General features: G+C 39.9%; 1 protein-coding gene across 1 annotated transcript in view; it reads left to right on the top strand.

Annotated features, from left to right (window-relative positions):
* Positions 1-27,156, top strand: part of LOC143988097 (CD109 antigen-like) — a 169,851-nt gene that overhangs the window by 103,454 nt on the left and 39,241 nt on the right. Inside the window, exons 19-25 of the mRNA XM_077487380.1 lie at positions 5,379-5,496; positions 8,104-8,217; positions 9,316-9,531; positions 16,718-16,868; positions 22,460-22,636; positions 22,873-22,954; positions 23,958-24,189. Of these exons, the coding sequence (XP_077343506.1) occupies positions 5,379-5,496; positions 8,104-8,217; positions 9,316-9,531; positions 16,718-16,868; positions 22,460-22,636; positions 22,873-22,954; positions 23,958-24,189 (1,090 nt within the window). The remainder of the gene's footprint in view (positions 1-5,378; positions 5,497-8,103; positions 8,218-9,315; positions 9,532-16,717; positions 16,869-22,459; positions 22,637-22,872; positions 22,955-23,957; positions 24,190-27,156) is intronic.

Raw genomic sequence — 27,156 nt, 5'->3', positions numbered from 1 at the left:
AGAACAGCAGACTGTACCGCACTCAAGCCTATGTACCGTAGCACCCTATACCAAGTTACCAGTCCTTATAAGAACTTTTGTGGACCAAGCAGGTTGTGTATTAGTGTTTAGCAGACTGTACGTCAGTCCCTATACCGCTGAAGGACTGCTGCAGTATAGGGCAGCGGTCAGCAGTGGTGCACGTCAACCCTATCTATTGTGGACCGATAGCGGTCCTTACAGAACAGCAGACTGTACCGCACTCAAGCCTATGTACCGTAGCACCCTATACCAAGTTACCAGTCCTTATAAGAACTTTTGTGGACCAAGCAGGTTGTGTATTAGTGTTTAGCAGACTGTACGTCAGTCCCTATACCGCTGAAGGACTGCTGCAGTATAGGGCAGCGGTCAGCAGTGGTGCACGTCAACCCTATCTATTGTGGACCGATAGCGGTCCTTACAGAACAGCAGACTGTACCGCACTCAAGCCTATGTACCGTAGCACCCTATACCAAGTTACCAGTCCTTATAAGAACTTTTGTGGAACAAGCAGGTTGTGTGTTAGTGATTAGCAGACTGTACGTCAGTCCCTATACCAATGAAGGACTGCTGCAGTATAGGGCAGCGGTCAGCAGTAGTGCACGGCAACCCTATGTATTGTGGACCGATAGCGGTCCTTACAGAACAGCAGACTGTACTGCACTCAGGCCTATGTACCGTAGCACCCTATACCAAGTTACCAGTCCTTATAAGAACTTTTGTGGACCAAGCAGGTTGTGTGTTAGTGTTTAGCAGACTGTGCGTCAGTCCCTATACCGCTGAAGGACTGCTGCAGTATAGGGCAGCGGTCAGCAGTAGTGCACGGCAACCCTATGTATTGTGGACCGATAGCGGTCCTTACAGAACAGCAGACTGTAACGCACTCAGGCCTATGTACCGTAGCACCCTATACCAAGTTACCAGTCCTTATAAGAACTTTTGTGGACCAAGCAGGTTGTGTGTTAGTGATTAGCAGACTGTACGTCAGTCCCTATACCAATGAAGGACTGCTGCAGTATAGGGCAGCGGTCAGCAGTAGTGCACGGCAACCCTATGTATTGTGGACCGATAGCGGTCCTTACAGAACAGCAGACTGTAACGCACTCAGGCCTATGTACCGTAGCACCCTATACCAAGTTACCAGTCCTTATAAAAACTTTTGTGGACCAAGCAGGTTGTGTGTTAGTGTTTAGCAGACTGTGCGTCAGTCCCTATACCGCTGAAGGACTGCTGCAGTATAGGGCAGCGGTCAGCAGTGGTGCACGTCAACCCTATCTATTGTGGACCGATAGCGGTCCTTACAGAACAGCAGACTGTACCGCACTCAAGCCTATGTACCGTAGCACCCTATACCAAGTTACCAGTCCTTATAAGAACTTTTGTGGACCAAGCAGGTTGTGTATTAGTGTTTAGCAGACTGTACGTCAGTCCCTATACCGCTGAAGGACTGCTGCAGTATAGGGCAGCGGTCAGCAGTGGTGCACGTCAACCCTATGTATTGTGGACCGATAGCGGTCCTTACAGAACAGCAGACTGTAACGCACTCAGGCCTATGTACCGTAGCACCCTATACCAAGTTACCAGTCCTTATAAGAACTTTTGTGGACCAAGCAGGTTGTGTGTTAGTGATTAGCAGACTGTACGTCAGTCCCTATACCAATGAAGGACTGCTGCAGTATAGGGCAGCGGTCAGCAGTAGTGCACGGCAACCCTATGTATTGTGGACCGATAGCGGTCCTTACAGAACAGCAGACTGTACTGCACTCAGGCCTATGTACCGTAGCACCCTATACCAAGTTACCAGTCCTTATAAAAACTTTTGTGGACCAAGCAGGTTGTGTGTTAGTGTTTAGCAGACTGTGCGTCAGTCCCTATACCGCTGAAGGACTGCTGCAGTATAGGGCAGCGGTCAGCAGTAGTGCACGGCAACCCTATGTATTGTGGACCGATAGCGGTCCTTACAGAACAGCAGACTGTAACGCACTCAGGCCTATGTACCGTAGCACCCTATACCAAGTTACCAGTCCTTATAAGAACTTTTGTGGACCAAGCAGGTTGTGTGTTAGTGATTAGCAGACTGTACGTCAGTCCCTATACCAATGAAGGACTGCTGCAGTATAGGGCAGCGGTCAGCAGTAGTGCACGGCAACCCTATGTATTGTGGACCGATAGCGGTCCTTACAGAACAGCAGACTGTACCGCACCCAAGCCTATGTACCGTAGCACCCTAGACAGACCAAGTTACCAGTCCTGATAAAGAGCTTTGTGGAACAAGTGAGTTGTGAATGATTAGCAGACTGCAGCAGAAGGGCAGCAGTCAAGTATAATATTCTTTCTATATTTGGAAGAAAGAATATTATACGTGTACAAGCCTATTACCGTACCACTGATACCAGTCCTGAAAAGAACCTTTGTGGAACTAATAGTAACAGCAAGTCTTTAAAATTATCCTCACTGCCTGACACACTGCTTCCTGCCTGTCCCTATACAAATTGGCAAAAAAGAGTAGGCTGGAACGATTAGCTGGAACAGCTCTTTTGTGGACCTGATAGTAACAGCTAATGATGATGATGATGATGATGATGAAGAAAGACTAATCTGGCTGAGCTGTCCCTAAAATAGCAGCATACAGCGCTCTGTCCCTTTATCTAAACTGACAAAAGAAACTCAGGCTGCTGACCTAACACCTATACCAGTCCTGAAAAGAACTTTTGTGTACCAAATAGCTAGCGTTTTCTCTGTCCCTACTCCACACAGGATCCTTTCCCTACAGTGACAGAAGAAAGAATGTAAAATGGCCACCGGATCGGGTGTATTTATAGGTTAGGGGGAATGTCCAAGTGTCCATGAGCTGTCATGTCTCAATTGGTTGTCCTGTAACACATGATAAACGTGTCACGAAAGGTTAAAGTTCTTGTATACATTAAACACGTAAGTCCGCCGGGGCGAACGACGGAAAAAGGCGTTCGAACCCGCGGACGGCGAAAGTCGGAAATTCGCCGCGAAACGACCGCCGGGCGAACCGTTCGGCCATCACTAGTCAGAATACAATAAAAAAAAAATGTGTTTAACCCTCTGATTGAACAAAAAGAAAAAGACTCCTTTACGGGTTGCTATAGTCATTCTCCAAACCTCACTCACTTGTGGTTGTCCTCGGTCATCGTCTAAATCCCAGTCACTCAAGATAATTTTAGCTTCTAAAGGGAGTTTTTCCTGCCCCCGCACTACCTGGAAGAATTGGAGCTTTGACCATTTAGAATTGCCCTGGCATTTGGCAATGAACAAAGCAGCTGAATGGGGATGATGACTGAAGTTGATGATTAAGGATAATGATTACTTCTGCTTACTGAGAGTGGCTAGTAAGAATGATGAGTGAGACTGACTAATGTAGTGCTACCCCCACAGGGGCTGCTGGTAATACTTGGTTCTTCCCAAATAGTATAGAGGCTGCATGTCCCTACAAGCAACAGTCCACACATACTGGCTCCAATAACTCAGTCTAGAGAATGTCTTTTTGATATTTATTGCTTGATAAAATTCCAGGTTGGTCATTTGACTCTCCAGCCTAAATTCTGGAAACGTCTTCCAGAAGCAGGAGGAAGCAGTCTAGCTTTCACCCTGCAAACCCTCAATAGACCAGAGCAAACAATCACTGTTCTCTTGTCTACAGAAGGAGCCAAAAGTTAAATCTGCCAGCATGCTATGCTAAGATTACACACTAATGAGTATGAAAACTAAGGATTAATATTGAAGATGTTGGGTGTTATGGAAGAAAGGAGTCTAAAAGAGCTGGGAAGGAAAGGATGTGAGCTGAAATGAGTAAGGATTACACCTGAGGTTGATATTTGGGGGGAAGGAAAACAGAGTTTAAAGGACAAGTAAGGAGGAAGAAGGAAAAGAAAGATAAAAGAGAATTCTAAGGAGGATAATGACCAAAGGAGTTCTGAAGTATGGCTGTTCGATAAGTGACTGAAAAACAGGATGCCTGTCAAGTGACTGAAAAGTAGACAAGGATAAAGGAGAATATGTGAAGAGGACAACTAACAAGTGACCACATTTAGTAGCGGACCATCGTTTGAAGAAGAATTGAGCAAAGTCTGGAAAAAAATCAAGCAAGTCAAATAAATCCATTAAATAGCTCTCACACTATTTATAAAAGTACAGTGGTCCCCTTACTAATTATACCTAATGTCATGTGCTATTCACATGAAATTACCTACCTTACAACATAAAACAAAGTGTAATCGAATATCATCGAATAAGGACACTTGCATGGAAATAAATTATTTAGCCACAATAGACTGCACTTTGCAATAATAATAATAGCACATAAGGTACCTGCCTTTCAGCATAACAATTTGTCTCCGGGCCAGAAAAAGACTACATTAATTTTAAGGGAGTGGGCCAGAGTTTTGGAGGAATAGTGAGAAATATATGAAGGTGTATCCTAATATAGACACTGTGCTTGGAAAGAGGAAAGAAATGGCTGCAAATCCAGAACTTCCAATTGCCTTTTATTTTGTTTCACAGAGACACCAAACTGTGGTCATGTAGACATGTTTCACACATACACTCTGTGCTTAATCATTACCAAATGATAATGATTAAGCACAAGATGTATGTGTGAAACACGTCTACCTGACCACAGTTTGGTGTCTTTGGCTTTATCTTTGTGAAGCAAAATAAAAGGCAATCGGAAGTTCTGGATGTGCAGCCATTTCTATTTTCTTTCCAAGTTTCCCACGGAGGCAGGCTGGGGCTAGCACTCTGCAAGATACTCCAATCTGCCTTATCTTTATACACCTGGAGCAGCGGTTCTTTTTTCTATGGACACTGTGCTGTATGGTTCTAAAATATCTTCATTTTGAAAAAAGTAATCCTCACACTCAAATGAATTTCTTACTGGGATCAGGTTAGGGCATTACTTGTATTACGTATGCCATATTGGTCAAGTTTAACATCTATTTTGTTTTGCTTCTAAACAAACAAAGATAATGCAGCTTTTAATAAAGCTGTAAAAAGGGGGATGTTGTTTTAAGTTATTATACTGAGAAGCTTTTTGTATATTATTCTTGTATCCATGTAGATTATCCATGTAAGTACGTACATGTATCAGGAGCTTTTTGTGAACGATTACTCTCATCCGATGAGTGCAATGCAGGAATATGTCAGGTTTGTATAGTGACACCAGTCCTCAGACCTAGTTAATACGTGATGGACTCTCTTAAAGATCTTACACTACCCAGCTACATAGCGTGATGAATCACCGCTAATCCTGCCTTATACATTTTGTCAACAAAAGTAAATACTTTATTTTTTAAAACAGTTCCTTTTATTAATTTATTTTGTTTATTCTACAGCTCTGGGAATACTTTTAAACTACCACTATCTGTTCCTGACCCAATGACATCATGGGTGGCCAGTGCATTTGTTATTTCCAACACACTTGGATTGGGATTTACAGATCAACCAGCTGAGGTGATATAGATTATAGAAAGATTTTATAATGTAAAAAGGTATCAGATTTCACAGTAAGGCCGCGTACACACGGGCGGATTGTCTGCCCAACTAAGTTCGTCAGACAATCCGACAGACAGTCCGTCCAACTTTTAAATGAACGGACTTGACCACACACGATGAACAGACAGTCCGCTGAAAGCTTGCGCGATGACGTGTACAGTACGTACGACGGGACTAGAAATACGATGTCCAATACACTGCAATGCAACCTTCGGCGTGTAAATCCTTTCTGAGCATGCGCCATACTTAGTCCGTCCAACTTGCCTACACACGAGCGGACTGTCCGCTGAAACCAAGTTTGGACGGACAAAATTACGGAAATTCCGAAAGACTTAGTCCGTCAGACTGTCCGCTGAAAAAGTCCGCTGAAGCCCACACACGAGCGTTTCAGCGGACTAAGTTGGGCAGACAATCCGCCCGTGTGTACGCGGCCTAAGGTTATATGTGGAACCTGACAAACTTACTTTATAAGACTGAATATGTTTTTTTAACAGGTTAAAATGAATACTCTAGGATCTATTTATAAATATTTTACACAGATTTCACACAATTTAATCTTCTAGATCAATTAATTTAGAAAAATGTGTGAATTTTGAGTGAAAGCTGTGTGAAAGCATTTATAAAAGGACAAATTTTGTCTTCTTGTGTGCAAAATCAAATTCTGCAATTTTTTTATTTTCTTTTATGGGCCCTAGCCATAATGTGCTAGTATACCCCACATATTACCACATTATGACAGAATGACAAACGATCTCCTCTAGCGCTGTGCTGTCAGTGTTCCCACTGGTCAAGGTTGCTTCCATCTTCTGCTGGTCTTGCTTCTGGGCTGGGATGGTTGGCTTGACTGAGCCATGCTGACGTCACTCCCACACATGAGCACAGGAGATCCATCATCATGGCACAGAGCTCTGCTATAAATGTAAACACGGCTCAGGGAACATTAGTACTTATGATAGAAAATACCAATAGAATCTATTTTGTCAGGTTTAGTTCCACTTTAATTTGAAACTATTGTATTTAGGGCTACTATTTCACACTCTAATCCTGATTTCACTGAAACAAAAAGAATGTGGGTGAAAGAAAAAATGGTAGACCACGAGTAACTTTGAAATGATGAACCCTAAAATGCACAATCCTCAAGGCCCTGACTTAGCTATACTTACTGCTAAGCAGTGTCAGGCATAAATTTCAAAGAGCAACTTTGCTGAATAATAGTTCAAGCACCACTTTTTTGCCCATCCTTTTTACCACTGTCTTTATGAGGTACTACTGCATAAGTGACTTCGGTTTTTGGTTGTTTTTCTACACAATTGTTTAAATAGGGAAACTAGCCTGAATACTCACTCATAAGGTGTCCTCCTTGAGGCTGGATTCACACCTATGCATTTTTAGTGCTTTTTACATTTTGCAGATTTGCACTACAGAACGTGTTCCATAGGAAACCATGTTAAATGGACTGCAGTGCAAATCTGCAAAATGCAAAAAGCACTAAAAATGCATAGGTGTGAATCCTGCCTAAGGGCTCATTCACTTTACAATGCGTGTGCTGTAATGCACATATTTTTATTCATTATGGTGGGTTGTGGCACACTGCATTAGGCAGACTCTTTTAAAATGAAGGGGTTTGATGCACCTTAATGCGTGAAGAAATTGCACAGGCTGCAATTTTTTTTCAGAGCACTGCACTGCACACATTGGGGGTTATTTACTAAAGGAAAATCCTCTTTGCACTACAAGTGCACTTGAACGTGCACTGAAAAGGCATTTGGAAGTAAAGTTGCTGTAGATCCGAGGGGGACATGCAAGGAAAATAAAAAACAGCATTTTAGCTTGCACATGATTGGATGATAAAATCAGCAGAGCTTCCCCTCATTTCAGATCTACCCCTTAGATTCAGAGCGACTGCACTTCCAAGTGCACTTGTAGTGCAAAGTGGATTTGCGTTTCGTAAATAACCCCCATTGTGCAATGCACATCAATTGTGAAGGTGAATGAATGGCACCACAGCAAACCAACACATGTAACATGCATTACTATGCATTTTAGTAACATGCATTAGCAAAACACAAAGTTATGAATGGGTCCTAAGTGTGGGCAGAATCCACCTGTACTTGGATAGCTCATTTGTGTCCTGAGCTTTCTCAGATCTCATGTGTCCTGAGCTTTCAGGCACCCTATGTTTGCTAAAGCAGACTGTACTCCTATCATACTATATACTGAAAATCTACAGATTTCTTTACAGTCAGTCGCACATATAAACAACATGTTGGCATACAATTTCTTCTGATCAGCTAGCTACTTGAAACAGTTGGAGTTGTCCTATCCAACAATTGTTTTTTTGTATAATTTTAAGGTTTCAGCGAACAGTTCTGAAAACGATATGAAAACAGTTAATGGGAAGATATTGCTTTGCTTATAAGCATATACAAAGTTTTAACAACACACTCTGGATCTGATGTTCCTGAACAAACAGGACTACTTATTGTTTGTTCATAATATTTGAAAAAATTATAGATTAATATTGTCTGGTTTATTACAACTTTATTGTTTTATTTTTTCACACAGCTCCAAGTATATCAGAATATGTCTCTCACTCTGAATCTCCCTTATTCAGTAATTAGAGGTGAAATATTCATTCTGGAAGTTATTTTATTCAACCATTTGAACAAAACAATAGAGGTATTGTAAATAATGAATTTGGTCTGTGTATGTTATAATAATGCAAGATAATTTTACTTTAGTAATTTTAGTCTTCCTTGGTCACTTTTTATTGAAACTTTCACATTTCATTTAATTCACATTAAATGGTTATTGCAATGCACTGCAATGTATGGCAACACACTACAGTGTAGTGTACTGCATTAGATCTTTAGTCTGTTGTGCTGCTTTTGGAATCTCGTTAAAATAAATAGGCTGCAGGTATTTTAGAACAGGAATTGAAATGGAAAGATGCCCACCACTATGGGTTATCTTTAGAAAGTATTCATTAAAACATATTTAAAACCAGATATCGTTTCACCCGTTTTGGATATAGTAAGTATTTATTAAAATCCCTGTTAAGTTTATTTGCCATCTATGTCCCATTTGAGAGATTTCCCTGCAGTTCCTTTCAGTTCTTATTCTGCTGATACAACAGGAAGTGAGAAGAAATCCTGCCAAAGTGAAGAAAATCCTCTCTTAGTTGTCAAAGAAATTCTATTCCTTTTCTGTAAAACAATGAATTTAATGTAGTATTTACGCAGTTTTCACCATGGTAGACCCCTTTCACACTGAGGCGTTTTTCAGACGCTTTTAGGCTAAAAATAGCGTAACCTCTAAAGCGCCTGAAAAACACCTTCCCTGCAGCCCCAGTGTGAGAGTCCGAATGCTTTCACACTGGAGCGGTGCACTTGCAGGACGTTAGAAAAAGTCCTGTAAACAGCATCTTTTGGGTAGTGCGGGAGCAGTGTATACAACCCCCCTGCCATTGAAATCAATGGGCACTGCTGCCAAAGCACCTGCAAAGCGCTTCAGCAGCAGTGTTTTGCGGGCACTTTTAACCCTTTATTCGGCCGCTAGTGTGGGTTAAAACAGCAGTAAAGCGCCACTAAAATTAGCAGCACTTTACCACTAACGCCCCCCCCAGTGTTAAAGTAGCATTAGTAATATCAAGGTTTCTGGCAGGTTCAGAAGAGATGTATCAAAAATATATTTTTAGCATATGTAAAAATAGGTATTGCAGACATAATTTGTTAAAATAGAAAACACATTTAATAAAAAATGTATCTACATTTGCAGGTTCTTGTTTCTGTGCAGCCAAGTGACACATTTGAAGTTGTAGTGTCCAATAATGCAAGTACAGTAAGCCATCAGACTCTGGATATTCCCAATATGGAAGGAAAAACTTGCCTGTTTCCAATCAGACCAAAAATACTGGGAGAGATCCTAGTAACAGTTAAAACAATTTCCAAAGGAGCAGCTTCTGACATTGTTACTGGGAAAGTAATAGTAAAGGTAAATACATAAATTGCTAGAATATCATTTATGGGGTTGATTTACTAATTTTTCATTTATCCTAGTGAATGAGGTGAAAAAAGTAAAAATTCACTTAGAAAAGAATACCTAATTGTGTGCAAAAAAAAAAAATTACTTTACCCCATTCATCAAGCTAAATTAATTTTCTCTTTGCAACGTGAATTTTCATTTTGTTTCTGATGTGCTGACTTCAACCATCAATCATGCAAGAATTTTTTTTTACATTTTCTTTGAACGTGGAGTATTTCTTGCAAAGAAAGTTTGCACTTTGTTTTACCTCATTCACTAAGGTTAGAAAAAAATCACTTTGCACAGTTAAATTTCACTTTAAAAGTGAAAACTCCGTACTCCTTTAGTGAATCAAGGTTAATGTCTGTTAATGCATAACATAAAATGAATTACTGTATTTATCGGCGTATAGCACACACTTTTTTCCCCCTAAAATCAGGTTAAAATTGTGGGTGCAGGTTATACGCCGATCCCCTGCCGATTGTGAGCCTCTCGGCCATTCTTGGGGGCTTTCGGCCCCTTTCGGCCATTCTCGAAAGCTGCCGAGAGCGGCCGAGTGCGGCCGAAAGTCGCCGAGACCGGCCGAGAGCTACCGAGTGCAGCCGAGATACACAGGACATCCGGCTCTGTATCTTGGCAGCGCCATTTTTAAACGGCAAGGCTACACTGACAAGTCTGCAAATGACACTAACAAGGCTGCAATGACAAGGCTGCAAATGACACTGACAAGGCTGCAAATGACACTGACAAGGCTGAAAATGACACTGACAAGACTGCAGATGGACACTGACAAGGCTGCATTGATGGGCATTTAAATGTGAGTTTTTTTCCTTAATTTTCCCTCCTAAAAAAACTTTTCCTTAAAATTCCCTCCTAAACTTGGGGTTCGCGTTACATCAACGTATGTTATACGCTAATAGACACAGTACTTGTGGACATGTGTACTGAATGTAAGCAGAAATCTAAGCTATTAACCACTTGCCGACCGCCGCACGCCGATGTACGTCGGCAGAATGGCACGGGCAGGCATAAGCACGTACATGTACGTGATTTGCCTCCCGCGGGTCGGGGGCCCGATCGGGCCCCCGCCCGGTGCCTGCGGCGGTCGGTTTTCGTTCGGGAGCGATCCCGGACGAGGGGACGGCCATTCATTCATGGCCACCCCCTCGCGATCGCTCCCGACGAATGGAAATCCCCGGTGACATCACTTCCTCTCCTGTAATGTAAACACAGGAGAGGAAGTGATGTATTCTCTCCTCCGTGTCGGTATTTTTCGTTCCGACACGGAGGAGAGCGGATCAGTGAGTTGCACCAACACATCCCACACACAGTAGAACATGCCAGGCACACTCACACCCCCCCTTTACCCCCCGATCACCCCCCCAATTACCCCTGCCCCCCAGTCACAGTGACACCAATGTCATTTTTTTTTTTTTTTTTTTTTTTTTTGCATTGGTGTCATTTGTGACTGTAATAACTGTTAGGGCAGTTAGGGTTAGCCCCCTTTAGTTCTAATGTACCCCCCTAACCCCCCCAATAAAGGTTTAACCCCGTGATCACCCCCCGTCGCCAGTGTCACTAAGGCTGGGTTCACATTGCAGCGGTTTATGAGAACGAATGTGATTCGCACCGCACTGCAGTGCAAATCACATCCGAACTCTGTGCGATTCGAGTTCAGCCATTCGCCGCACCCGCCGCACCCGCCACACCCGCCGCACCCGCCGCAAATTCGCACGGGACCCTTTTTTTGGCCCGCAGCAGAATCGGATCGCATGGGTGTTCACACCATGCGATCCGAGTTTGCAGATCGCACTGCGATATGCGAACTGATCTGGGGGTGTCAGTAACATTTCACTGACACTCCCAGCAGTTCGCATAGGGCAGTGTGAACTGCCGCCGGGAGGCATGCGATGCGGGAACCCGCCGCGGATTCGCGGCGTTTCCGCATCGCTCCAGTGTGAACCCAGCCTAATAAGCGATCATTTTTCTGATCGCCGTATTAGTGTCACAGGTGACGCTAGTTAGGCAGGTAGGTATTTAGGTTCGCCGCAGCTTTTTATAGCGCTAGGGACCCCCATATACTACCGCATAAAGCCCCCTGATTGCCCCCTAGTTAACCCTTTCACCAGTGATCACCATATAACTGTTACAGGTGACGCTGGTTGGTTAGTTATTTTTTTATAGTTTCAGGGCACCCGCCATTTATTACCTAATAAAGGTTTAACCCCCTGATCACCCGGCAGGTGTCATTTGTGACTAATAACTGTTAGGGCAGTTAGGGTTAGCCCCCTTTAGTTCTAAGGTACCCCCCTAACCCCCCCAATAAAGGTTTAACCCCGTGATCACCCCCCGTCGCCAGTGTCACTAAGGCTGGGTTCACATTGCAGCGGTTTATGAGAACGGATGTGATTCGCACCGCACTGCAGTGCAAATCACATCCGATCTCTGTGCGATTCGAGTTCAGCTATACAGATAGTATGGCTGAATTCGTGTCGCACCCGCCGCACCCGCCGCAAACTCGCACGGGACCCTTTTTTTGGTCCGCAGCAGAATCGGATCGCATGGGTGTTCACACCATGCGATCCAAGTTTGCAGATCGCACTGCGATATGCGAACTGATCTGGGGGTGTCATTAACATTTCACTGACACTCCCAGCAGTTCGCATAGGGCAGTGTGAACTGCCGCCGGGAGGCATGCGATGCGGGAACCCGCCGCGCATTCGTGGCGTTCCCGCATCGCTCCAGTGTGAACCCAGCCTAATAAGCGATCGTTTTTCTGATCGCTGTATTAGTGTCACAGGTGACGCTAGTTAGGCAGGTAGGTATTTAGGTTCGCCGCAGCTTTTTATAGCGCCAGGGACCCCCATATACTACCGCATAAAGCCCCCTGATTGCCCCCTAGTTAACCCTTTCACCAGTGATCACCATATAACTGTTACAGGTGACGCTGGTTGGTTAGTTATTTTTTTATAGTTTCAGGGCACCCGCCATTTATTACCTAGTCTCACTAGTGTACCCCTAAATTTAGGGGTGTCTACTTTCTAAAATGGGGTCATTTGGGGGGGGGGGTTTGTGCCATCTTGGCATTTTATGGCCTTCAAAACTGTAACGCCCTTAGAAAGCCTGAAGGCGGTGCTTGGTTTTTGGGGCCCCGTACGCGGCTAGGCTCCCAAAAAGTCCCACATATGTGGTATCCCCGTACTCAGGAGAAGCAGCAGAATTTATTTTGGGGTGTCATTTCACATATGCCCATGGCATGCGTGAGCAATATATCATTTAGTGACAACTTTGTGAAAAAAAAAAAAAGTTTGTAATTTTCCCGCAACTTGTGGCAAAATATAAAATATTCCATGGACTCAACATGCCTCTCAGCAAATAGCTTGGGGTGTCTACTTTCTAAAATGGGGTCATTTGTGGGGGTTTTGTGCCATCTTGGCATTTTATGGCCTTCAAAACTGTAATAGGTAGTGAGAAGTGAACTCAAAAAATTACGCCCTTAGAAAGCCTGAAGGCGGTGCTTGGTTTTCGGGGCCCCGTACGCGGCTAGGCTCCCAAAAAGTCCCACATATGTGGTATCCCCGTACTCAGGAGAAGCAGCAGAATTTATTTTGGGGTGTCATTTCACATATGCCCATGGCATGCATGAGCAATATATCATTTAGTGACAACTTTGTGAAAAAAAAAAAAAAAAAAAAAAAGTTTGTAATTTTCCCGCAACTTGTGGCAAAATATAAAATATTCCATGGACTCAACATGCCTCTCAGCAAATAGCTTGGGGTGTCTACTTTCTAAAATGGGGTCATTTGTGGGGGTTTTGTGCCATCTTGGCCTTTTATGGCCTTCAAAACTGTAATAGGTAGTGAGGCGTGAAATCAAAAATTTACGCCCTTAGAAAGCCTGAAGGCGGTGCTTGGTTTTCGGGGCCCTGTACGCGGCTAGGCTCCCAAAAAGTCCCACATATGTGGTATCCCCGTACTCAGGAGAAGCAGCAGAATTTATTTTGGGGTGTCATTTCACATACGCCCATAGCATGTGTGAGCAATATATCATTTAGTGACAACTTTGTGTAAAAAAAAAAAAAAAAATTTTTTTTTGTCATTATTCAATCGCTTGAGGCAAAAAAATAAAATATTCAATGGGCTCAACATGCCTCTTATCAATTTCCTTAGGGGGTCTACTTTCCAAAATGGGGTCATTTGGGGGGGTTTTGTACTGCCCTGTCATTTTAGCACCTCAAGAAATGAGATAGGCAGTCGTAAACTAAAAGCTGCGTAAATTCCAGAAAACGTACCTTAGTTTGTAGATGTGACAACTTTTGCGCAAACCAATAAATATACAATTATTGACTTTTTTTTTACCAAAGACATGTGGCTGAATACATTTTGTCCTAAATGTATGACTAAAATTGAGTTTATTGGATTTTTCTAATAACAAAAAGTAGAAAATATCATTTTTTTTCAAAATTTGCGGTCTTTTTACGTTTATATCGCAAAAAATAAAAATCGCAGAGGCAATCAAATACCATCAAAAGAAAGCTCTATTTGTGGGAAGAAAAGGACGCAAATTTTGTTTGGGTACAACATTGCATGACCGCGCAATTACCAGTTAAAGCAGCGCAGTGCCAAAGTGTAAAAAGACCTCTGGTCATTTACCAGCAAAATGGTCCGGTCTGAAAGTGGTTAATAAACTGCTTATGCAAATCCTATGCAAATATTGACCTAGCACCACATTTGAGGAGGCCAGGGGGAGCAAACATTTATGACTCATACCCAGATGTCCTTCTCTTTTAAATATTGCTGCAGTGCATATCAGGGAGGTAGTTAGAAAATCTGATAATAGCACGTGGCCTCCCTGTTTCACACTGAAACCCCTGAAAGGGCCTTTGAAAAATACTAGCTTTTCAAAACACTGCTAGGTGGCCTCCATGTGACAACACTCAGGACTGGTAATTGGCCTCTCACTCATCAAGACCAGGGGAATTGTAAGGCTTTCTAAAGTTCTCTATAATAAAGATTTGCATTCTCTCACAATGTTAATGTTGCTCTATGAAAGAGGGATTGCACCTTGAAGGCTCTTCAAAAACTGACGCTACTGGGAGTAATGATCTCTTGGTCACCTTTCGCACTCACTGGTTCCTCTTGCCTACCTCAAGATCACCGATGGGCCCTGTAGTGATGTAGGGGTTAGTGGGTGGGAGAACTCATTATGCACAGCAAGGGACCAAGACATCAACACTCACAAAAATGGCCGTTTCTGAAAAGACTTTTCATAAGAGCGGTGTTTCATGACTTGGGTCATTGGGATAACTATCTTCTTTATAGGGAAAGCTTTTATTTAGACTTTCAGTTTAGCACCACAGTCACTTTAAAAGAAACCAGTATTGGAGAAAATGCGTAGACTACCACTGATTATCTTTTCTTTGTGAAAATCCTAATTGCTTGGCTATCATGCCGATTCAATGGCTTAAGTGGTTTCTAATTCATTGACCTGGAGCTGATATGCTGATCAGGAGTGCTTACTTTACTTTGATTTCGACCAGGCATGCTTCTTCTAGGTCAATAAAAACATTAACACCAGAGTCAGAAGGAGGTCAGCAATGGCAGCCTCCATATTTCGCTCTGTTCAGGTTTCCTATGAGAAGACATTTTTAGTCTTCTGTCAAAAATCATAAAAAAGTCATTAACCACTTCAATACAGGGCATTTTCACCCTCTTCCTGCCCAGGCCAATTTTCAGCTTTTAGCGCTGTAACATTTTGAATGGCAATTGCGTGGTCATGCAACACTGTACCGAAAAGACATTTTTATAATTTTTCCCCCCACAAATAGAACTTTCTTTTGAAGGTATGTGATCACCTCCTTTTTTTTTTTTTGCACTATAAACAAAAAATGAGCGACAATTTTGAAAAAAAAAACACAATATTTTTTACTTTTTGCTATAATAAATATCCCAATTAAAAAAAAAAATCCTCAGTTTAGGTTGATATGTATTCTTCTACATATTTTTGTTAAAAAAAATTGCAATACATGTATATTGATTGATTTGCGCAAAATTTATAGCACTTACAAAATAGGGGATAGATTCATGGCATTTTGATTATTATTTATTTTTTTACTACTAATGCCGGTTATCTGCGGAGAACAGATCGGACATTTTTGACACTATTTTGGGACCATTGACATTTATACAGTGATCAGTACTATGTATATAGTACTATACTAGTACTATAGTACTAAATATGCACTGATCACTGAAACTGTCACTGGCAGGGAAGGAGTTAAGACTAGGGGGCGATCAAGGGGTTAAATGTGTTACCTAGGGAGTGATTCTAACAGTGTTGAGATGGGACTAACTAGGGGAGGAGACCGATCAGTATTCCTATATACTAGGGACACACGATCTGTCTCCTCTCCCCTGACAGGACGTGAATCTGTGTGTTTACACACACAGATCCACATTCCTTTCATCAGCAATCGCGGGTGCCTGGTGGACATTGCGGCTGCCGGGCACACGCATTGGCTCCCCCAACCCGCTGAGAAGGCGAGGACGTCATATGATGCCCGCCCAGGATGGGAGATCCCACCTGCGGAGGTCATATGACAATATGCGGGTATTGAAATGGTTAAATTACTTGTATTATCTCTTGTGCAATTTGTTCCTTCCTACTTCGGTGACATTATTATTTTTTCAGATGCTGTAAAATATCTGAGATTTTAATAACTAATTTATAAAAAAAAGTCTGTATTGAAATTTGTATTCATTGTTAAAAGCTGTGTTGTCATTGTCTATCATTAAGGGCCCGTTCACACCAGATGCAGTTCTGTGCACTTTTTTTCTGCACAAAATGCATGCACAGTGCTTTCCATGTATTTCAATGCCTCTAGTTCACACCATGCAATCAGTTTCCGTTCAGTTTCTGCACTGGAAACTGACTGCACGGTGTGAACTAGAGACATTGGAATACACTGAAAACACTGTGCATTCATTATGCAGGAAAAAAAGTGCACAGAACTGCATCTGGTGTGAACTGGCCCTAATATAAGCTTTAGTATAGTAAGATACTAGCATGCTCACTGGTTTTATCTTTCCCTTTAAAGATATAAGACAGATACTAACAATGCAAAATCCTTTACCGTTTTTTGTCTATCTGTCTTTAGGCTGAAGGAGTGAAGATGTATCATTCACAGTCGGCCATTTTGGACTTAAAAACCACTACTGGTCCCAATTTCCCCCTTACAAAAATATTATCATTTACTTTCCCCCCTGATGTGGTGGAAGGAAGTGAGGAGGCATATATAAATGTCATTGGTAAGACACCCTTTTTTTGAAAATTGAAGTTATTGTATTCAGAATATCTCAAGTATTAGAGACCTAAATAAGGACTTAGCACCATCCAAGATTTTCATCTTTGTCATCATATTTCATCCTTCTTTATGTTACCATTACTAGGAAAGTACACACTCATTTTTAATTTGTTGCTACTGGTTACTTAAAGCTAAACTCCCTCCAAAAACAATTTTTGAACATGTGCACTGTACAATTAAATTACCACTAATGATATATGGAACATATGCAGCTGCTTCTGTGTTAGGGAAAGAAATGTCACTTTCATTTAGTTAATTTAGTACATACATTTAATTCATACAGTACCGTAAGTGCTGAAACTTACACATCTGGCTGAAGTACACAGATATTAGCGGGTCACTCGTGTGTAACTTTTCTATTCAGAAAACATCCTGCATTCTTTTACAGAATGCAAAACATTCTCTGAATGGAGAGGATGTGGATGGACAGTCTCCCGTCCTCCAATTACAGAACGCCCTACATTCTGTGAACAGAGTGCATTACATTTTAGACATGTACAAAACGAAAACATTTGTTTAGTTTTTACATACATTTGTTTAGTTAACTTTGTTTCATTTGTTTAATTTGTTTTTGGAATTTGTTTCATTTATTCGTTTTCAAATCTATTCAAATTTTTTTAAATTCGAATTCAAAAGTTGAATAGCTTTCAAATCGTTTTCAAATTCGAAAGGCTTTCGAATTCGAAAAGTTTATGAATTCAAATAGTTCTCCAATTTCCAAAGAGAATAAAATATAATAGAAAATAAAGGAATAGAATGAATAAAATTGAATAGAATAGAAAAGAATACAACAGGAAATAAAAGACTATAATATAAAGAAATATAGAGTAAAACAGAACAAAATAGGATAGAAAATAAAAGAGCAGAATAGAATGGAATAAAATAGAATAGAAAAGAATAGAATATAATAAAAAAAGTATTAAAATAGAAAGATTCTAACCATCTTCTGAAATTCGAATAGAATAGAAAATAATAGAATAAAAATAATAATAATATAACCATTTTCCAATATGCAAATAGAATCAATCCAAATATGAATAGAACAGAAACAAGTAGACTATAATAGAAAATAACACAATAGTATATATATGAAAAAAACAACAGAACAGAATAGAATGAATATAACCATCTTCCTATTCTAATCTATTCTTTTCTATTCTATTCAAATTAAAAATTGATTCTATTTGAATTTTGAGAAATGGTTATATTCTTTCTATTCTATTTTTTTATTATATTCTTTTCTATTCTATTATAGTCAATTCTATTCTATTCTTTTTTTCTATTTTATTCTTTTCTTATGTATACAAATTCAAATTAATTCTATTTGAAATTAAAATTTCAGAAGATGGTTTCTATCTGGTATTCTGTTTCTAATATATTCTAGTCTATATTCTAGTCTGTTCCATTCTTTTATTTTCTATTCTATTTTGTTATGTTAGGAAATTGGAAAACTATTCCAACAACTTTTTGAATTAGAATTTGAAAACTATTCAAAATTCGAATTGTGTCCAAAATGAGTTTTTGTTATTTTGGATTCTATTGTCATTCGGAAGTTCTGATACAAAAAAAAGATTTGTTCAAATTTTAATTCAGAACAAAATGAACTGCACATGTCTATTACCTTTTCTGATTGGAAAAGGTGAACCCCCCTATGATCTGTGGAAGCTTGGCACTTATTGCACTGTATGAGCTGCATGAAAGTAAAGGTTTTCCCAAATGCAGCAGCAGCTACACACGTCATCCATTTCATTAGTGGTAATACATTTTTACAGTGCAATTGTTCAAACATTGTTTTTGGAGGGAGTTTAGTGTTAAGTAACCAGTAGCGACATATCAAAAATGAGCTTGAAAAATTAGCTTCAGAAGAAGAAAAATTAAATCTGGTTGCTACAGGTTTCTGTATTTTAATATTTTCCCCATTTTGTTAAACAGACTAGTACATAAAGTGAAAATCTGTACAAAGTAAGGAACATTTTTTTGTCTGTCTTAGTCTTTATAGGGAGTATCCGTCCTACCCTTGCTGTTATTGGCACACATACAATGCCCTCCCCTTGCCCCCTAATCCATCCTCTCGCTGGATCTAAGCCTAGCACATTTTATTCTTCTCTGGAAATATCCAACACAGCTTGCATACATCAAATTCAGCAACTGAAGATCAGGACTATAACAGACCAAAAGACAAAAAAGCACACACATAGGAAGGAGAATTTACAAATGTTTTAATTTCCTGGGCAAATATTGAAATGTTCAAGGATAGGTACTTTATAAATAATAAGAAAAAATAATAATGAAAACAAATGAAAGAAATCATAATTTAAAAGTTAGAAAGAATATAACAGAATATGTAAAAAGATAATCAAGGCTGCAATAATTCAAAACAAATGACAGGTTGCCAAAGAAACTAGGACAAACCCCAAAAGATTCTTCAAATATCTTGATAGTAAAAAGTTCATGCCCTTTACAAGATCATTAAAAAGAAGGCACATTTATTAAATACCTTCTTCAAAAATAAATACATAAAAAATAAATACTTTCTTCAGCTTTGTATAAACTGATGTAGTTCAGAAGCATTTAGACAAAATAAAGGTGAATAAAGCACCTGGACCAATTGGCTTAAACCCACATGTCCTCAAAGAGTTGAGCTCCGTTATATTCAAAAAGCCATTGTCTCAAATGTTTAGAGACTATGTAATAATTGGTGTTTGATGTTTGCAGAGGACACCAAGCTATTCAGTAGAATAACATCTTTACAAGATGTCTTGACTTACAAGCCAACCTCAATGTACTATTCAATTGTTCAACTATGTGGCAAATAAGCCTTAATTTTGATAAATGTAAAGTTATGGACTTGGGGGCAAAAAACATTCATGCAGCATACATTTTAGGAGGAGAACAGCTAGGGGAGTCAATGGTTGAGAGGGATCTGGGTGTCCTGGTAGATTGTAGACTTACTAATAACATACAATGCCAAGCTGCAGTTTCTAAAGCAAGCAACATGTTTTCTTGTATTAACCCCCCTGGCGATATTCGCGAGTCTGGCTCGGGGTGGAGATTTTGTACCAAAAGCGGTAACCCCGAGCCAGACTCGGGACCGCATCGCTGTATGCAGGAGGAGATTAATTACCTTCTCCCCTGGATCCAGCGATGTCCCCCCGCTGTAGGAGCGGCTCGTCCTCTGCCGGATCTATCACGGAGCCGATCTCCGTTCCCTGCGAGCCTTGCGACGCACGGTGACGGAGATCGGCGCCAAATTCAAAAAGTAAAACACACAGTATACATACAGTATAATGTAATCTTACAGATTACATTGCTGTATGTAATTATTTCACATCCCCTTTGTCCCTAGTGTTCTGCCCAGTGTCCTGCATGCCGTTTTATATTATAAAAACTGTTCTTTATGCCTGGAAACTGGAGATTGTCCATAGCAACCAAAACTGTCCCTTTACATCAAAAATTATTTTAGACCAGCTAGAAAACAACGATAATAAATTGGAATCACTCGCAGAATTGAGTGATAGCGATTTGTGGGGAGATCTGTCATCAAATACTGAAAAGTAATGACAGTGATAATTCTGCAACTGAGCAAATTTCTGTGTTTTTGATTTGATTACATTATTGAATCATTTTTACTATTGTTATATTATTATTTGGTATAATTATTTATAGTTATTTATTATATTATAATTTATGATTTAATTTTTCAAACTTTATCATACCCGGGATGTCTGCTAGACTCTGGTTTGAACAGATTTAAGAGAGTTATTCCTAAGAATTACAGGACTACAATATAAAATGCCAAATTTTCATGCAAAATAATTGTACCACTTTTAGCACCTAAAATCCGAAATAATCATACTGCCAGGGAGGTTAAAAGAGGTATAGACTCAAGAGAGAAATACATAATTTTGCCCTTGTACAAATTATTAGTAAGACCTCATCTGGAACTGAATGTATTGCCTTTTGAGAAGAGGTGAATATGGAGGTGATATGATCACAATGTTATACATACAGTAAGTGGTCCATATAATTAACTTGGTGTTGAGTTATTCACTTTCAGGACAAATGGGTACTCATTACATCTAGAGGGAAAGAGGTTTAACCTCCATGTACAGATAGGCTTCTTCACAGTGCTACTCCTTATCTAAAATCTATCTATCCACAATATCAATAGTGTATAATATTAAGTGTCCACATCATATATCCACAACAATAATAGTGCTGAAATCAAATATCCACAGTCTTGTATATCAGGGACTGGGAGTGAGAATTAGGCCACCCGCTTTCATCAGAGGATTGGGAAAAATCTTTTTTTTTTTTAAATATAAATCAAGCCTCTCATTTCAGATACAAGAGAGGAGTTATAAAATCTTATCTAGGTGGTATCAATGTCCAGGCAAAGTACAAAAGATGTTATCTAACTATTCATCTAGTTGCTGGTGCTGTGGCAAGGAACTTGGTGCAATGTTGCATCTGTAGTGGTTGTGTCCATACTTGAGACCATAGTGGAAGGTTGTATTTAAACTTACAGCATGTTACAGGTAATAGGCCACCTGGACTACCAGAACTGGCCTTACTTTCTATCTTTCCAGGATCACTACAGATGGCCAATAAGAGTCTAATATACTTTATCTTTGCTGCAGCCAGGGATATTATACCCAGACATTGACATTCTAGTGTCATTTCCAGTATTAAGAATGGGGGTCTGAACTAAATTATACTGTATTATGCGTACAGTATATGCGTGGGGAATTGACAGCGATCCTACAGGAGAAATACCCCAAATTCATAGATAAAGTGGGGGCTTGGAAAGATTGCAGCACCTCAGATATTTTGAGACTGTACCTGTGATCTAGCTTCTCACCACATATTAATACAAGGAACAGTGAAGGAAGCCTGTATGAAAGGGGTCCACCCCCCCCCCCCCCCTTCCTTTTTCTGTTGTTTTTTTTTTTCTTTCTTCTTTCTATTTTTTTTTTTTTGGTATTTATTTTAATGGTTGGGGGTATGGAGATTCAAGGGTCTATGCACACATAAAAAATGTAATGACAAATAGGCTTAAATTGAGCTGTTGTGTTTGCTTATGAAGCCAAATGAAAGTTCCTGATGTTAGATTTTTTTATGTGATTAAGTGTACCATAAATAAATATTTCAATAAAGCTTTGAAAACTTATACTCCTATGGACTTGAGGATGTGTATATGTGATTTGGGAATTGTTACTATGCAGTATTACAGTTGTGAGACTGTGAATATATGATTTGAGCACTATTTATATTGTGGATACAGTATATAATTTGAATACTATACTTACACACTATTGATATTGTAGATATATAGATTTTAGGGAAAGAGTAAGTGTGCTTCACACTTAAAGGGGCAGCTGCAGTTTATTTTAATTTATTTATTTATTAATTGTTATTAGTTAGTGTCTTTGATTGATAAACAGTATCTCTAAGCATATTAGAGAACTCAGATTTATGCAAACTAGAATTTTTTAATATGTTTATATATGCTTTAAAAACACTCTTTTAAAACAGGAAATCTTCTTATACCTTCAATTGATGGCCTGGAGTCTCTGATACAAATGCCATGTGGTTGCGGTGAACAAAACATGATTTACCTTGCCCCAGACATCTATGTTCTTCAGTACTTAGAAGCTACTAACCAAGCAACGGAGTACATAAGAGCAAGAACCATACAGAATATGCAACAAGGTATACTACTAGCTGTTTTATAGTAATTAATAACTCTTCTAACATCCCAAAGGGGCTTTTAGTGTACTGATTCCAGAAAGGCCATGCACACCAGCTGGTACAAAAGAATGGGAAACATATTTTTTTTTTTTTTGTTTTTATTAAACACTTTTGATATTTAAATTAAATACAGTCCTCTGCATTTTAGCAATATATGACATTAGTTTTATTTTGTCTGTTTGTTTTTGTATACCCAGGCTATCAAAATGAATTAAATTATAGGAGAAGTGATGGTTCATTTAGTGCATTTGGAAACTCTGATTCTTCTGGAAGTACATGGTAAGCATATTCTACACCATTTTATATATATATATATATATATATATATATATATATATATATATATATATATATATATATTATATTTTTTTTAATAGGACTTGTTTGTTAAATAATCACATGAATGTGACTTTTTCCTGCTTGCTGAAATTAGCAGAAATCTTCTCATGTACAATTATGAGGACGTTTCTTGACCCCTCTAAGAGCATACCTATGACTGAATATAGACTGCTTTCACCTTAATGCAGAGAATGCATTAAGGTAAAAAAAAAGTTAGTCTTTACAACCATTGTAAGGATTAATAAATGTGTTACTGAAAGCTGCTTTTGTGCTATGCCCCAGGTACCATCAAATAGGGATAGGTAATGGTAATTGTTCCAGGCCCCCTTACTGTCAATGCTATTTTACTGCGTCTGTTAAATAAATGTAGCTGATTCAGTGCAACATTTAAGAGGATTCACTACTCAGTAGTATGGCTCTCTATTTTGACACCCCCCCCCCCATGATTTATAATGTAAAGTTAAGGCTACTACCTCCTTCAATGCTGGCTAGATTGTCAAAATATATTACACCAGTACTGTCATAGCTATGATAACTTGGAGATGCTCTGTTTCTTTTTTCTCTGACTTATGAAAAGAGTGTGCATACATTGGCACCAAAGTGCACCCATCATCTCCCACTACTTTGCCTGCTCCTGCTGGTCATATAAGTAATCAGAACCTCCTAAACACTTGTGTAAGGTGCAGAAACCATTATGGCTGGTAGTACCACCAGATGCCTTGACATATGGTCAAACCGTTGGCTGAAAAATGACTGGAATCCCAGAGCAGCAGTTTCTTCATAGTCAGTAGGCCCTTTTAGACTTCTTATAATTTGTATGACTTTATAGGTTCAAGGTGCACATAATAATATGCAATTGATTGGCTTTAGTGGTGAGATCAAAAATCTTTTTTATATAGGTGTTTCTTTTCAAAATCTTTTAATAACACTTCTGTTTTTGCAGGCTCTCAGCTTTTGTATTTAGATGTTTCCTTCAGGCTCGGCCATTTATATATGTCAATCCTGATGTTTTGAATCAAACAGTGGCTTGGCTAATTCAGTACCAGGATATGAACACGGGTATATTCTCTGAGCCTGGGCGTGTTATTCATTATGAACTCCAGGGTGGGATGAATGGTCCTATCACCCTCACTGCTTATATTCTAACCTCACTGTTAGAAGATGAATATTACAGTGTAAGTATGAAATTATGATTTTAAATACTTATGAACTCATAAACAGATTACTTAGGTACATCACTTCTGGACAGAAACACCAAAATGACCAGGTTGCAGATGGATTCATGTCATAACCAAACAACATTTTTGTAGTATTATAGCTGTAACTTATTTACAAGCAGTTACACCCTACTTATATAGCGTGTAACTCAGCATATGAAAGTTATCTTTATACTAATCTCCTAATAGGTGAAATGGTGGTGGCAGTTTAAACATTACTCACCATTGCCCTAATTCTAGAGAATTGCAATACAGTTGTAAAAAATGCAGTAAAAGTTTAAGTTATGTAATTTCATTACAAGAAGTATTTTTGAATGTTTTTCTTGTTCATGTCCTATAGCCCTTATACTGTTGTGCTCAAAAGTTTGCATACCCTGACAGAAATTGTGAAATTTTGGCATTGGTATTGAAAATATGACTGATCATGCCAACAAACTGTCTTTTATATAAGGATGGTGATCATATGAAGCCATTTATTACCACAAAGTTGTTTGGCTCCTTTTAAATCATAATTATAACAGAAATCACTGAAATGGCCCTGATCAAAAGTTCACATACCCTAGAATGTTTGGCCTTGGTACAGACACAAAAGGTGACACACATACAGTACAGGTTAAAATAGCACTTAAAAGTTAATTTCCCACATCTGTGGCTTTTTAACCACTTTCAGACCGGACCATTTTGCTGGTAAATGACCAGAGGTCTTTTTACACTTTGGCACTGCGCTGCTTTAACTGGTAATTGCGCGGTCATGCAATGTTGTACCCAAACGAAATTTGCGTCCTTTTCTTCCCACAAATAGAGCTTTCTTTTAAAGGTATTTGACTGACTCTGCGATTTTTATTTTTTGCGATATAAACGTAAAAAGACCGCAAATTTTGAAAAAAAATGATATTTTCTAGTTTTTGTTATTAGAAAAATCCAATAAACTCAATTTTAGTCATACATTTAGGCCAAAATGTATTCAGCCACATGTCTTTGGTAAAAAAAAAGTCAATAACTGTATATTTATTGGTTTGCGCAAAAGTTGTCACATCTACAAACTAAGGTATGTTTTCTGGAATTTACGCAGCTTTTAGTTTACGACTGCCTATCTCATTTCTTGAGGTGCTAAAATGGCAGGGCAGTACAAAACCCCCCCAAATGACCCCATATTGGAAAGTAGACCCCCTAAGGAAATTGATAAGTGGCATGTTGAGCCCATTGAATATTTTATTTTTTTGCCTCAAGCGATTGAATAATGACAAAAATTTTTTTTTTTTTTTTTTTTTACACAAAGTTGTCACTAAATGATATATTGCTCACACATGCTATGGGCATATGTGAAATGACACCCCAACATAAATTCTGCTGCTTCTCCTGAGTACGGGGATACCACATATGTGGGACTTTTTGGGAGCCTAGCCGCGTACGGGGCCCCGAAAGCCAAGAACCGCCTTCAGGCTTTCTAAGGGCGTAAATTTTTGATTTCACTTCTCACTACCTATTACAGTTTTGAAGGCCATAAAATGCCAAGATGGCACAAAATCCCCACAAATGACCCCATTTTAGAAAGTAGACACCCCAAGATATTTGCTGAGAGGCATGTTGAGTCCATGGAATATTTTATATTTTGCCACAAGTTGCGGGAAAATTACAAACTTTTTTTTTTTTCCCACAAAGTTGTCACTAAATGATATATTGCTCACGCATGCCATGGGCATATGTGAAATGACACCCCAAAATAAATTCTGCTGCTTCTCCTGAGTACGGGGATACCACATATGTGGGACTTTTTGGGAGCCTAGCCGCGTACGGGGCCCCGAAAACCAAGCACCGCCTTCAGGCTTTCTAAGGGCGTTACAGTTTTGAAGGCCATAAAATGCCAAGATGGCACAAACCCCCCCAAATGACCCCATTTTGGAAAGTAGACACCCCTAAATTTAGGGGTACACTAGTGAGACTAGGTAATAAATGGCGGGTGCCCTGAAACTATAAAAAAATAACTAACCAACCAGCGTCACCTGTAACAGTTATATGGTGATCACTGGTGAAAGGGTTAACTAGGGGGCAATCAGGGGGCTTTATGCGGTAGTATATGGGGGTCCCTGGCGCTATAAAAAGCTGCGGCGAACCTAAATACCTACCTGCCTAACTAGCGTCACCTGTGACACTAATACAGCGATCAGAAAAACGATCGCTTATTAGGCTGGGTTCACACTGGAGCGATGCGGGAACGCCACAAATCCGCGGCGGGTTCCCGCATCGCATGCCTCCCGGCGGCAGTTCACACTGCCCTATGCAAACTGCTGGGAGTGTCAGTGAAATGTTCATGACACCCCCAGATCAGTTCGCATATCGCAGTGCGATCTGCAAACTCGGATCGCATGGTGTGAACACCCATGCGATCCGATTCTGCTGCGGACCAAAAAAAGGGTCCCGTGCGAGTTTGCGGCGGGTGCGGCGGGTGCAACGCGAATTCAGCCATACTATCTGTATGGCTGAACTCGAATCGCACAGAGATCGGATGTGATTTGCACTGCAGTGCGGTGCGAATCACATCCGTTCTCATAAACCGCTGCAATGTGAACCCAGCCTTAGTGACACTGGCGACGGGGGGTGATCACGGGGTTAAACCTTTATTGGGGGGGTTAGGGGGGTACCTTAGAACTAAAGGGGGCTAACCCTAACTGCCCTAACAGTTATTACAGTCACAAATGACACCCGCCGGGTGATCAGGGGGTTAAACCTTTATTATTAGGTAATAAATGGCGGGTGCCCTGAAACTATAAAAAAATAACTAACCAACCAGCGTCACCTGTAACAGTTATATGGTGATCACTGGTGAAAGGGTTAACTAGGGGGCAATCAGGGGGCTTTATGCGGTAGTATATGGGGGTCCCTGGCGCTATAAAAAGTTGCGGCGGACCTAAATACCTACCTGCC

Source organism: Lithobates pipiens, unplaced genomic scaffold (assembly GCF_037356315.1).
Source record: "Lithobates pipiens isolate NorthernLeopardFrog02 unplaced genomic scaffold, aLitPip1_a1.2 Scaffold_18, whole genome shotgun sequence".
Lineage (NCBI taxonomy): Eukaryota > Metazoa > Chordata > Amphibia > Anura > Ranidae > Lithobates > Lithobates pipiens.
Note: the sequence above shows the minus strand (reverse complement) of the source record. Positions and strands in the feature narration are given on the sequence as shown.